This window comes from Poecilia mexicana, unplaced genomic scaffold (genome assembly GCF_051168715.1).
Source record: "Poecilia mexicana isolate PSO_F unplaced genomic scaffold, ASM5116871v1 scaffold_21, whole genome shotgun sequence".
Classification (NCBI taxonomy): Eukaryota; Metazoa; Chordata; class Actinopteri; order Cyprinodontiformes; family Poeciliidae; genus Poecilia; species Poecilia mexicana.
Genome location: NW_028263390.1, coordinates 13,220,286 through 13,233,967, shown reverse-complemented (window position 1 = coordinate 13,233,967; position 13,682 = coordinate 13,220,286). Strand labels below are relative to the sequence as shown.

General features: G+C 46.0%; 1 protein-coding gene across 7 annotated transcripts in view; it reads right to left on the bottom strand.

Annotated features, from left to right (window-relative positions):
* Positions 1 to 2,249: 2,249 nt before the first annotated feature.
* Positions 2,250 to 13,682, bottom strand: part of nhsl1b (NHS-like 1b) — a 96,226-nt gene continuing 84,793 nt past the window's right edge. For 6 of the 7 annotated variants that reach the window (XM_014968010.2, XM_014968256.2, XM_014968724.2 and 3 more), the window contains exons 5-8: positions 13,041 to 13,172; positions 8,144 to 11,323; positions 6,820 to 6,958; positions 2,250 to 3,806 (exon numbers count right to left, since the gene is read on the bottom strand). In XM_014968010.2, coding sequence (XP_014823496.2) covers positions 3,155 to 3,806; positions 6,820 to 6,958; positions 8,144 to 11,323; positions 13,041 to 13,172 — 4,103 coding nt within the window. In that variant the 3' untranslated portion in view covers positions 2,250 to 3,154. The remainder of the gene's footprint in view (positions 3,807 to 6,819; positions 6,959 to 8,143; positions 11,324 to 13,040; positions 13,173 to 13,682) is intronic. The other variant, XM_014968329.2, reaches the window with a different exon arrangement.

The following is a 13,682-nucleotide window of genomic DNA, read 5'->3' as shown; positions in this document are numbered from 1 at the left end:
ACAAACTCAGTTTAATGTAATTTAAGGTGCCCACTGAGGCGTAGCTGGAAACAAATGCATAACATTCCTGTTTGAATCTCAATGCCAGAGTCGGGCATTTTTAGCTGCCACTCCGCGGAGGAATTGGTGAAGAATTAACTGAAACTTGAAAGTTGCCACCTGCATTCAACGGACCAAACAGTTACAAGCCTGCCATTGGATAATTACTGTGTGGTCGATGACGTTCCAGCTGGCTATGAGAGGACAAATGGCTGACATATGATGGATGGATGGACAGATGAAAGGATATAAAAAAATTTAAACTACAAGATTAGGAATAAAGTTTTGAAAATGTAAGTATCTTGAAAGATCAGCCGTGCTAATATTTATTTTTCCATCCTTATTCTGAATACTTTGAATTTGATAATTTCCCAGACTGTGTAAAAAAACCCAGGCTACGTACTTTATGCATAAATGGGTAATCCATTCGTCAATTACATGACGTGCAACACATTTTTCTTATGTTATGCTCAGTGTTTGTTTTAATTCGTCATCTAAATGTGACCAAGTTTACACAAATGAGCTTGCATGTATTAAAACCTGATAAATCTCATATGTGTCAATATCTTACAGTGAAATATTCCTTTTTGAAGCATGACTAAAACACCAGACACACAAGGAAAACAGGACATCACATTTCCCTAAAAGCCTTTCAAGATTTTAACATGTTTAACTTGTACATTTTTAAAATCCACTAGCATCTCCTGGAGGAAGAAGAAAAAAACAACAAGGTAAGTGATCAACAATTCAAATGGCACCTAAACACCGACTAGTTTTCCAACACTGGGGAACCGGAGCAGCATGTTGACCAGGTTGCAGTATGTCGCATGGCTGGAAATATTCCAGATTACTCTGCTGATCTCTTCTTTTTTTAGTCACACCCTGTGAAGATGCCGCGCAGATGCACGTGCTAACAGAAGGACAGCAGGAAGCGTCTGGAGTGTGATCATAGCCGGGAGGGGAGGGTATTGATTCCCATCTGATGGCCAGATGGAGGCAGCTTGTGGAGGACAGGTGACTGCTGAATCACTCGAAACTGTATGAGGAGATCTGTTTTTCTGTTCCTCTGAGAATACCTTCCAGAAAGCTTTTTTTGTTTTGTTTTTTTTTTTTTTAAAGTTTTTTACTGAACTGGTGGACAGTGTGGAGTCAGAACGGCTCACTGTTGCTCAGATCCCTAACGAGGATGCCCAGGAGGAGATGTAACTGATGACCCCACAGAAGAGGAAAAAGGAGAGGAGGGGGTTGAGCTTTCCAGATGACCGAGGAGCATGGCATGACCACGGCGCTAATGAGGATATGATTTGGTGCGTCAGGCAGCCAGATGGCCCTGCATCACACACACAGAGAGAACTGACATATTTAAATATCACCTTGTTTTTTTTTTTTTTTTTTAAATTTTATTACAGACGTACAAATGGAGCCTGGCACTTCACTCCCACCCCTATCTGCCAACCGGCCTCTAACAAAGCCGCAGAACTGAGATGTTTGCAAGCAAGCGCTCGGTCATCGCCACACAGAGGCTGAGAGGCACACAGGCTGGTACGGCTGGTACATCACATGCCTGTCAGTTCGGTTCATAAATCTGAAGGGAGCATATTTACCCAGCTGTGAGCCCCAGAAACAGATTTACACAAGTCAGGAATGAGGACAGGAGCAGTAGGAGGAATATTAACAGAAATGTCTATCAAACGCTCACGTCTCCTAAGCAACCTGGAAATCTATGGAGGCCTAGTGGTTTTTCCAGGTCTTGTACTTCCAGATTGTATTCTCAATCCAGCTGTCTAAGTTTTGTACACATCCATCATCTGTTGGTTCATCAGTCCATTGTAAATCAGAACCATCCATTCGTCAATCTATCCATCCATCCATCCGTCCGTGCAACATTCGATCATCAATGTTACATATTTAATTCCTGAGCACAGAAAATTATTGCCAAAGTAATTATTTGTATTTATACAGCAATCTAAATGTAAAAAAGTATAGAGTACTGAAATTTGACATGAGAACTATGAAGTAACCCTCCTTATAATGAATAAGTAAAATCCCAACGCCCTGCAACGAGAAATAAAACGATGTAGAAGTAAACACAGGGCTCTAAAATTTTATAGTTTGTAAAACAATTAGTCAGACATCGTAAAAGAAACCATTTAAGCTCTACAAACATCAAACAGATTTGTTGCCAGACAAAAACACACCCTCAGGCAGAGTTCAGATTAACAGCCAGTTCTGTTTAATAATAAACTCTTTGGTTACCCACATGAAAACTAAAAGACCTGGACAATAAAATAAGATCTTTTAATATACATTTACAGGTTCATATTTAACTCCCAAACACAACTCATAACTAAAACGATCTTTAAAACATAATTCAAAGTCACAAACAGAAACAGATCTATGCACAGTGCAAAGTCTACAAACTAAAAGTCAAGATTTGTTTTTTGTTTTTTTGTTTTTTTCATCCAGTCTTGGTATCGTCCTCATTGATCCCATCTCTAGGTGGCAGCACTGAGCCCCTCTGCACGTCCCGTGGACCACTCAACACATTAATGGCAGAGCTGCGAGCACAAAGTAAAAAAGCTGGTGTTTCTACAGTTGAAGGTGTACCGTCGGGCTTTCTGTCTGCTGTACCTGCTCCTCCATTCACTTCGACTCTGTAAACGGTGCTGCTTTCAGTCACTTTCGAAAGCCAGTCAGCGAAACACAGAAAGTTTTTACAAGCTGAGCAAAAACCACGTCTTTACATTCCAGTCTTTTCAAAAACCACAGCTGCAAAGTCAAATGTTTACAACTCTGATTCCTTCAATTCACCTTAGCTTGCCCCCAAATGCTTGTTCTTTAATTAAACTAGAGGGATGATTAAAACATTTAAATAAAAAGACACCAGATGTTAAAGAACCACTTCTTTTAACAGGAGGTGAGTCACTAGAAGACTGAGTGAAATCATAGGAGCAGAGCCATTTTACCCCACTTCAGACAGGTTTGCGTGGTTCGTGATCAGGTGACCACCGGCATCAGATCCCTCCTTCAGAGGCAGCGCAAAGGGGGCTGGAGTTCGGGGATGCCCCTCTTCGGACCCCCCCTTCCAGGTTATGTTCCACGTGAGCTCAGCTCTTCAAGTGCCATTGGAGTCCGTGAGCACGGAGAGAGTCCGGACCGCTGGGTTGGACAGATCTTCGGCGGTTTCTCCGTTCTCGTTCTCAGCCAGCTCTCCTTCGCGCTCGCAGATCACGGTCATGGGGCTGCTGAGGATTCTGTTCCGGGCGTTGTATTTGCTGCTGGCGGCAGACGGCGGCGTGCGAGAGCGTCCGTACTTTGAGATGCCCATCGAGTAGGGCAAGGACGTCGGCGACGACAGGCCCTCGTAGCGGCTCCACTCCACTTCGGATGCCCTCTTGCCTCGGCTGGGAGAGCTGGAGGGGCTGTTGGGGGTCATCGGCGAGGTGGGCGAAGCCAGAGCGGGGTCCAACGCGCCATCCGAGCGTGTTCGCTGGAAGCGAGGGTCAGTGGAGCGAAGCATCTCGGCGGCAGACATCCTGAAACTGGTCTCGGAGCGGCTTCCCTTCTTGAGGAGGAGGGCCTTGAAGGAGTCGCTGCTGGTGGAGGTCTTGCGGAGGTTGCGCTGGATCGAGCCCGCCTGGCGGGGCAGCGATGACGCCGCCCCCGGAGACAGGCTGGTGGGGGTCGACGGTGGAGACTGGGGCTGGCTCCCAGTTCGGGACTTTTCTTCTTCAGACTCCCTACGTCCCAGAACCTTCCGCTTGGACCTGCGGACACAAAGACGACTTTGGCTTCACTACATGTTTAGAGGAACGGTGAGTTCAAGGGTTAAATTAACAACAACAACAACAACAAGTACATTAAATCTAAGTACAACACATCACACACAAACAGAACTATATAAAAATTGAGGGGATTTCAGGTATCGCTCAGTGCCTGTCATTCAAGTTCTTCTGACAGGGCTGTTTGGTACTTTGCATACGCCGGCCGCTCCAACAAATTTTGCTGGACAACAAATATTGTTTTGAGACCTTTTTCAAGAACTGTATTGATAATGTCATAATAATCATAATAACGCCCTCTCAAAGACTAATAAACGTCCTTTTCGCACTGAACAATCGAGTCAATTTACGCCTTTCAAGAAATAAAATGGAAATAATTATGTATAAAACAATGCAGAAACTCCGTAGAGCACCGTTTGTACCTTCTCACCTCTGCTATATTTTCATCAGCACTTTGCAGCCTTGCTCTACACTGCAGAAGGAAAACTACAGCAGGTTTATTGCACCTCTGAGACGGCAGAACCTTGGTACTTTAAAGGAGACTCTCTGAGTTAATGTTTTGTTCTTCCGTTTTATTAATAAAATTTAAATAGACACATATCTGCTGCTTCGTCTAAAGATTAAGTCAATACAAACTGGAATGAGTTAAAATTAATATAATTATTTTAATTAAATCAGTTTCAGATGAAATGATCTAGAAATTGATAGAATTCAACTAATTTTAATGAGTAGAGATATTTTAAAAAAATGGTTGAAGCGCTTTACACAATTCTTACTTAGAAATAATGATTAATCTACCCCAAAGCAGTTTTATTGGTTTGCTTTACCAGGTTAGCAACGCAAAACAAGAGTAAGTTGTTAGGTTTTGGTAGCAACATTAAAAAAAAAAGACAATTTGAAGCAACCTTAAACACTTTACTCAAAATTTAAGCACTTATAAAACAAAGAAAACACCAGGTTCAACTGCAGCGTCTTTAAGGATTTCAAGCACCGGTGGGGATCTCCAGAAGCTTTTGACAGAGTTACAGGATATTTGTCTGTTGTGCACCACTAAGTAGTGTACAGAGTAAAATTTCCATTCAGACCAAAGTGATTAAAATCAGAACACTAGAGTAAATGTTTTATTTAAAAGAGTCTGATCCCATGCCCCCAGTACGCCTAGCAGCGCCCCTGTGAGAACGTAATTAAATGCATTGAAAATGCAGAGTGGGAACCTGATGCTCAAGGTACCGATATGTGAAGGACATATGTAGAATCTGTAATCCTCTAGTCTTTGCAAAAAAAATCCTCTATTTAGAAACAGGAGGGGAAAAAAAAAAAGAGAAAAAAATAAAGCTCTCGCTGAAGGTCATAAGAGGGAGGACTGAAAACATGATCGATTATTGGAGGAATCTCACTTCAAAATGCATTTTTGGCCTAAATTCGATCTCATCCCTGCAGTCTCCCTCTGCAAGTCGCTGTTGTCACCTGAGCATTGCATAAGATAGGGAACCTGAATTCGGCGGACCGTGATAACGGCACACTGAACAGCATCAACAGTTCTAGAGGTGAAAACATGTGCAATACGAGACCGAGCTCCGAGCACGCCATCGATCTCTTCCCCCTGGCCGGTTTGGAGTGTTTTATTTCAGGTAAGTTTTCTGCCTGGGCTCTGAAGACTTTTCACACAGGAAGTTCATCAGTAACTAAAAAAAAAAAAACCCCACAGAAACCAGATGTGAAAGCTAAAAATAACTTGGTGTCTCCCAGCTTCAACTGCTTGGTCAGAGTTTAAACTCGGCTAATTTTTCCTTTACTGTCTCCAGTCAGCGATCGCGTTGAAAATTCAGGAATTTTTTTTTTTTTCCCCTCTGATGATCAAAGGCATTAGATTAAAATCTTTTATTGGTTTAATAAAAATCAGATAGAGGTTAGCGATAGAGGTTAATGAATCCTTCATCTCCTTTTTGCTCGACACTACTACCTCTATTAAGCAACCTGCTGCACACATCTTTTTCGTCCTAAGAAAAGGAAACAGTCACTGAATGTGTGTCGCCTCAACATGTCCAATTCGTTTTAAATTTCTGCCCATTTTGCTGCTAAAAACCTCCAATTGTGATCACTAACAGGTGTAAAAAAAAAATCCCTAAATGTCTAGCACTTCCAGAAATCCTAATGTGAAATTATTCTTTACGCTCCGTCCCCCCTCCGGAGGTGTTGTGGAGGAGGAGTGTGCCAAACAAATACAAATAACTCGCCTGCGAGCTGCATGCAGTCTTCATCTTTAATTAGGCTGCACGACAACAACACACCACCACACTTGTACACGTGACGCAACGGGTGCCATGAACGCACCGAAAAACCCCTCTTCTGAGCGGAGATAAAAATCCTGCGAAAATGAAACGCTGTGAAGCTCAGGGAGAAGTCCGACTGCCGCTGCCGTCGCACGTGACCGTGGAGCACAAACTGGCGGGCTGCATGGGATATTTATGCGGAGCAAGGCAGAGCAACGTATGCAGAATGTGTCACAGAGAGCAGAAACGTGAAGACTGAAGATGGGAAAGTCTCCAGTGGCCTCTAACCTAGATTAGGACTTGAGGGTGTTCAATAGTTAATAATAAATGAAGAAACTGTCTTTTTTTCCCCCCTCCTCTCCTGTTGAGAGTGAGCAATGATAATGTGACTAAATGAGCACAGATGCCTTCATGAACATTTAATGACTCATTTCGGCTTCTGAAATATCACGTCTTGTCGTTAAACTGCCCGGAAGAGGCTTGCTTCAACGCTGGACGGTGTTGGATTGCTAAAGTTATATCGGAGAGGTGAAGGGGTGGAGGTGGAGGAAAAGAAATCGAGTCCTGAAGGGTGACGGAGAGGAAAGGAGCTCATCGGTTTGTGAGGAAGAGGGAATTGGATGTTGAGCAGAAGGTTCGGATAAACAAGACGCGGCTCAGGAGAACGAATTACATTTCTGAAGTTGGCCCCTGAGATTTGTGGGGGAGTTGTGATGAGTTCCTACCTGTGAATCACAGCAAAGAGGTCCTCTGTGGTTCTGGGTCGGGTAGCGGTAGGAGTAGGGGTCACCATGTTCTTCTCGGACGCCCCGTTCGCTGACGGGGCCGGAGACGATTCAGGCGTGCTGGGTTCAAAAACCTCACCTGAGTGGGGGGAGGTGAGGGGGGGAGGAGGGAAAAGGCAACTTATTTACATCTTCACACAACAAACAAGACAAAAAAAAAAAAAGAAAAACACAGTCATGTCTCCATCTTGTCGCTTTAACCTGGCGATATCCAAAGGGGTGGAATCCCTGACTGTCCTCTTACGTTCTCCTCCACTCCATATGTCGCCTTCTCATCCTTCCCTCGCTCAGGTCTGAGCATCAACTGCCTGCAGTCACAGTTTACACTCGCCCCGTCCTCCCCTTCATCCTCTCTACAGGATCAGTTCCCCTCCCTCCACTCCACCATGTAGCCCCTCCCCCCGCCGATCTCCCCTCCAACCACAAAACAGCGTCTCCCCTGGGACACGTGCCCCCATCCTTACCTCATACGAAGAGAGAGAGAGAGAGGGGAGGAGGGGTGGACCGGGCCAGAAAGGACTGATTTAGGAAGACGGAGTATGGAAGAATAGCCCAGGAAAAAAAGAAAGAGAAAGTGGATATTTGGACTGAGAGTGGTTTATAATTCCCTTTTGCAGACTCAAATATCAAGTTCTCAGTCTATTTTTAGCCTATTCTTAAAGTTTTAAACAAAAAGGAATTAAAGGCATGCAGAAGGCTCAATAAGAGTAGGATGGATGGATGGATGGATGGAAGGAGAGCAGGACAGATGTATAAATAAATGCCCTGACAGATGGGTTAAAGATTAGATAGTTGGATGGATGGGTTGAAGGATGGAGGGAAAGCTAAATGCAACTTTTAGACAATGAGTTTGGAAATCAAGTCTGGCAACACAACTATATTTCCAGCTCTCTTTTTTCACACTTTTGATTTTCACTTCTTTTTTTTCACACTTCAGATCTGAAAGGAAAATCCATGCTTTTCCAGCCTTTGTTGGAACTTTCCAGAGAGAGTGTGGTGGGATGGGTGGGGGAAAAAGGAAGTGTGTGTAAAGGAGGAGAACGTCTGATTTTATGCAGCAGCACTGCTGGCCCAGTGATAAGCCACAACATTTAATTTTCATAACCAGAAAAAAAAAATTTTATAAATCTAATTTCAACTCAAACAGCAGCCAGCAGCTCAACTTCTAACCATAGAAGATTATCAAATAAAGCTTAAGTGTTGAAGTTTCTGGCATTAGAGTCTATCCTGTTAAAAATGAATACAAAATTGAATTGACACCCACCTATATCATCATCCTTGGAGCTGATGGACCCAGTGGTGCTACTCAGTCCGTCTTCCTCCTCCTCCTCCTCCTCCTCTTCTTCTTCGTCAGGAGCCTCTCCATTTGCAAGTTCATGATCGACACTTGTGTCTTCACTTGTACAGCAGGAGTCATCCTGGTCTGGTGATGTCTCACCTCTCCCTGACAGCTCAAAGCTTTCTTGAGTGTCCTCCTCTTCCTGTTCCTCACTCTGCTCTATCACCTCCTCCTCTATCTGCCTGGGTGGTGCATCCACTTGGTCATCTGCTTGGGTTAGAGGAGTTGTATCCCGAAGCTGCGGCTGGACATGTTCGCCTGTGCTAAACGGTAATATCAGAGAAACTTTGGGTTTCTTGGCGACGGCTGGGGGCTTTTGTTTGATGGGGGAGCTACGTTCCTTGTTTTCTTCACCGTTTAGCATACGGTAACTCTGCTCTTCGGTTTCCCCGTTGATGGGAGCGCCATCTGGTGTTTCATCTGTGAAACTGCAGTCCAGTGACAGCTCTTCCAGAAGCTGCGACACGGGTGACGGCGGGGTCTTGAGAAAATCCTGTTCTGGTGAGCCAGTCAACGAGGTCAGTACAGTGGGATGACCCTGAGAGTAAGACAACTCCTGGTCTTGATGTTTCAGACCCAAAATGGTTTCCAGACTCGTTTCGATGTTGTCTGGTTTACTGTTGAGTTCATTCTCTGGCCGTCTAACTGAGCGGAGTTGAACACTCTGCAGCGCAAACGGGGTGATCAAGGGCTTGGGTGACTTTGAGGGGCTATTGGAAAGGTCTGCCTTAGGAGGATCTTTTGCTGTCTTCTTAGGAGGAGAAGTACACACTGAAGCAAAAGCAGGAAGTGGAGGAGGTGGAGGGGGCCCTATGGCAGGGAGAGGAGGGGGAGGGGGTGGACTGAGGCTCCCATTGAAAGATAAGCTAGTATGGATTAGCATGTCTGGGGACGGTGGAGGAGGGAATTCTGGGGAAGTGGAGTGAGCAGGGAAAGAAATATCCTGCGGAGGTGGAGGAGTAGAACTTGGAGGGGGAGGGAAGGGTGGAGGTGCATTTAGAGGGGTGGTGGGAGCTGAGGAGGAGAACAGCAGTGGCGGAGGTGGTGGAGGGGGACCAGAGCACTTCAGACTGTCTGAGGTGTTGGAGGACAGCGATGTAGAGGAGGATGAGACAGAAACCGAGGAGAGGAGAGACGACTTTCTCTCCGGGACTTTCGGTCTAGGTTTTCCGCCCGACGGAGACATGGACCTGACAAATGCGGGTACCGGTGTTCCAGCTGTGGGGGTGTTGGACTGACTGGAATAGCCGCTGGATGGCGAGGTGAGTCTGTGCACCCGGTCTGGTGAGGAGTTGGAGGGTTTGCTCTTTGCAGACACCTCTACTTCCTGAAATGGAGCCCCCTGTGTCTGAACTGCTTTCTGAAACTTTCCTGGATGACCCCCAGCTGTGACCCTATCTGCAGCGTGGCCAGGAGGTGTCTGGACCCTCTGGTCAACTTGGCTGCGTGGGTAGTCCGAGTAGTATCCCCAAGACTCGGCATAGTCAGAACGCAAGCTGCTGGTGTCACTGGGGGTGGGCGTGACGTGGCAGAGAGAGTACACGCTTGGCATGCCAACACCGTTGGCACTGGCTGCAAGCGAGGCTGCAGAGCTACCTGCACTGATGCTGCTCTGACTGCGTGACCGCATCACCCAAGGGTCATCATAGTCACTGCTTGGGCTGTGCGACGGTGAGGAGGGCGAAGCACCCTTTCCCTTTCCTTCTCTCAGTCCCATCTGTAAGCTTTGTTGCAAGCTAGCAATCAAAGTCTCACTGAGCATACTGCCATTCGGCATATTAGCACCGCTAATGGCGGCAACGCCTCCTAGGGGCTTCTTTGCTGCAGGCTTGCGTCTCAGAGAGTCTGTGCGAGTCGGGGGAGGCGGGGGCTTCCTGGACTTGCGGAGGGAGATGCTGCGGGAGAGGGAGCGGTCGCTGTAGAGGCTTCCAGAGTCTTCCTCACCGACCATCGCGCGACACTCATACATGCTGTGTCTGGAGGCTCGCCCAGCTGTGGCGCCATGCCCGCTACCGTGACTTCGGGAGCGTAGACCCGAATCCAGGTGCATAGAGGTGTAGTACCCATCGTTATCCTGAGAGTAGAGGGAGCTTGAGTCGGTGGTGGTCCTGGAGGAGTGTTCCAAGCTACTGTAGAGCTGGTTGATTGGGGTTGAGCAGCTGGAGGTCAGGGTGCGGTGTGGAGTCATCACATTTTCAGGCGTGTCGTAGATCCAATTCTCTTCTGGTAGGCAGGACGGCGGAGTGGGGGCCAGGGTGCTGCAGCTGTGGATGCTGCTGTCTGAGTGACCCGACTCACTAGCTGGCCTGGCAGGTGTGAGACAAATGTCCTGAGGTGTGTGCGTGGGGGTGGAAGTGGCCAAGGCTGGGCTGTGGCTGAAAACGGTTGGACTGGACATCAAATGGTCGGTGTTGGTGGTGGAAGCCTGGCTGAGTGCTCGAGACATGGGGTAAGCTGAAACTGACTGACTGGAGGTCTTGAGGCTAATCACTTCGGTCGAGCTAGACAGCGTGGCACTGGGGATGTAGGAAGTGGAATAAGCAGCATGAGGGGAAACGACGCACGCCGTGCTGCCACCCCACTCAGCAGGGTGCGTCCCCCTCACTTCTTGAGACTTGGGCCTGGGTAAAGAGTTCATCCTCGGAGTATTCCTCATGTGCACCACTGTGTCGTCAACCTGAAGCTTCCCAATCTGCCTCTGAGGCTGGTCCTCTGGCTTTTTGGGTGTGCTGCTATAGATGGGATCAGCACTGAGGGACACTCTGGCACCTTGTCGAGGGAGGCTGTGAAAACGGGAGAGGTCGCCGTTAAACAGGTGGGGCATCATTACGACCCCCGAGCTGTCGCTGCTGGAGATGGAGATGCTTCCTGTGGAAGAGGAAGCAGATATGCCGGCCATCTGAGCGGCAATCCCCTGTCCTCTCTGCGCCCGGATTCTCCTCATAGACGGGGGGACGATCTTCACTTCCTCCGTCTGGCAGCTCGAGTCTCTGGTCTCTGAATGTCGGAGAGTTGAGTTGACGCTCCCCACTCGGCCCAGAGTGGAGTACTGTCCTGGGATGAACATGGACTGTGGCCGAAGTTCTCCGCCTCGCCCTTTAGCTGCTGTGGTGGGGGGGGAAAAAGAAACATGTGATGGTGAAATATCTTTTCTCCGGTTCAACAGAGCCTTCTTCTCATCGGACCGGACTTTCAGATGAACTGGTCACAAAACGAGATTACTAATTCGATTTAGCATAACCTTGTCGAATGCGTTAATAGAATCTGGTCTTTGTCATTAACGAGGAAATGATGATGGGAGACACTCTCCACTACACTTCCTCTCTGAATCTTATTGTAGCTCAGCCTGATAGATTACCGACCACTTCACCCGCATTAACATTTACACAAAAGACACATGAGCGTGCATGTGCATTGCAAACATGCTCATCCAAGATCAGAAACCCAAGAACATGCACCGAATGAAGACACACAAAAAAATACGCATACTAACCATACTGGCTTGTGCACAGTCTGAGGAGTGAATGTACAGAGAGAGGATGTCTAATTTCATTTATGGTGGTTCTCCTGTTGATGTTTGTGTTCGCGCACTCACTCCTGCGTACTTTCCTTTCTCCCTCCTCCTTCTGTCTCCTCACCACGCATACACCCTCTCCCTTCCTTCGCTAAAAGCTGGACTGACAGCCTGGCTGCTGCTTCTGCTGCAATAGATAGATTAAGCTACATCTCTACTTTGCAGGCAGCTCCAGTGCTAAAGGAGGGAGGGGACACAGCAGCGGGACAATTTCCCCGGAGCGAGCTCTGCCGACACTCAGACGCTGTAGTCAAAGGGGGCACTAACCAGACTTTAAAGCTCCGTTCCAATCTATCCTGATTGATCTCGGGGACCAAAGAAAGAAAGGGGGACGTGAAATGCTGCAACCATGTGACAACTGAGGGAAATGTAAACATTAGTCATGCTGCACTGTCAGAGCACTGTGTCAGCTTAAAGAGCTTAGTGTCGCTTAACAAACAGAAGAGTAACTAAGGTTAGAGGAGCACATAACCTTTTTATAGGAATGGCTCAGATCTTGGAGAGTCATTTATTCTGAAGCACAAATTCCAGAAACAAAACACCTAATGTCACTAGACAAAAAAAAAAAAAAACTCTATGAAAGCAAAATTATAACCACAAAAAAGACTTGAAGCTTCTATAACTGGCTGCAGGCTCAGTTTAACTGGGTGGAGGAGAGCAGAACTCCAACACTGAAATATGAGCAGCTGTGAGGCTTTTGTCAATTACCAGTAACTTAAAATTTATACATATTGAACTTTTTCACATTTTGTCATTACACCCATGAACCTCAATGGAATATAATGGGATTTTATGTGACAGGCCCACACAAAAAGTCGTGACCAATCTTGAAGGGGAAGGAAATTCCAAAACATTTTCCTTGGATAAAATGTTTGACAAGGAAAAATCTGAAAAGTGTGATCTACATTTGCTTTCACTCCCTTCTAAACAAAATTCAGTGCAACCACAATGACCTTTAGAAGTCACCTAATTAATAAATAGTGTATGTTTTATCTAATCGCAGTATAAATTCAGAGGTTCTGTGAAGAGCTCAGTGTTTTTCAAAGTGGGGGATGAAATAATTCAAGGGGTAAGATCACTATAGCAAGACACACTGTCTCTCTTTATATAAAAAAGAAAAGATAACCCACCCGGCATGGCTATGTTGGTTAAAAAAAAAAAGAGAGAGAGAAAGCTTTCAATGGTTGTGACAGAGTGCAGGATGCTCATGCAGAGAGTTAGCACAGAGGGCTCCGCAGAGATCCGTACCTAGCTCCTGGTTGATGTTGTCAGGCAGCCCTGATATAGTCTTTCTGCGTTTGACCTTCTTGGGCCGGCGGGGCACGGTGTCAGTGTTAATGAGGGAGCGCCGGATGCTCGCCTGGCGGTCAAACACTGCCCCTGGAGGCCGGGAGGGCGAGAGCAAAGGCAGGCAAGACACACAGGCAAACAGCACTCGGTTAGTCAGAAGGAACAAACTCAACGACATGCAGAGGGTTTCAGGGTTTTTGAAAAGCTCAACATGCAACATTAACAGGTCAGGAAGTGAGAGTAAGTTCAAACATTAAAGTATTTGTTATTCCTAAAGCTTTAAAAACGGATTAATTTAATCTATCAAATGTATAATTGAGACTTAAATCTAACCAGAATTTCTGAACTGTCCCAGTATTTTTGCAGAGAGAAAATATACACAATAATGCCCATACATTAAATGCATTGTAATTATTCACTTAATCTACAACTGTTACACATTTATAAGCAATTTAGAATCACACAGCAGCTTCAGATTATTAAAAAAAACAAAAAACTTTAAAAGCTGCAAAGAGAAATTATCCCAAAAATTGAAGTTTAACGTCTAAATTTGAGTGAATACAATTAAAAAATATGTGCATCATGTAATAATTGCAAAGT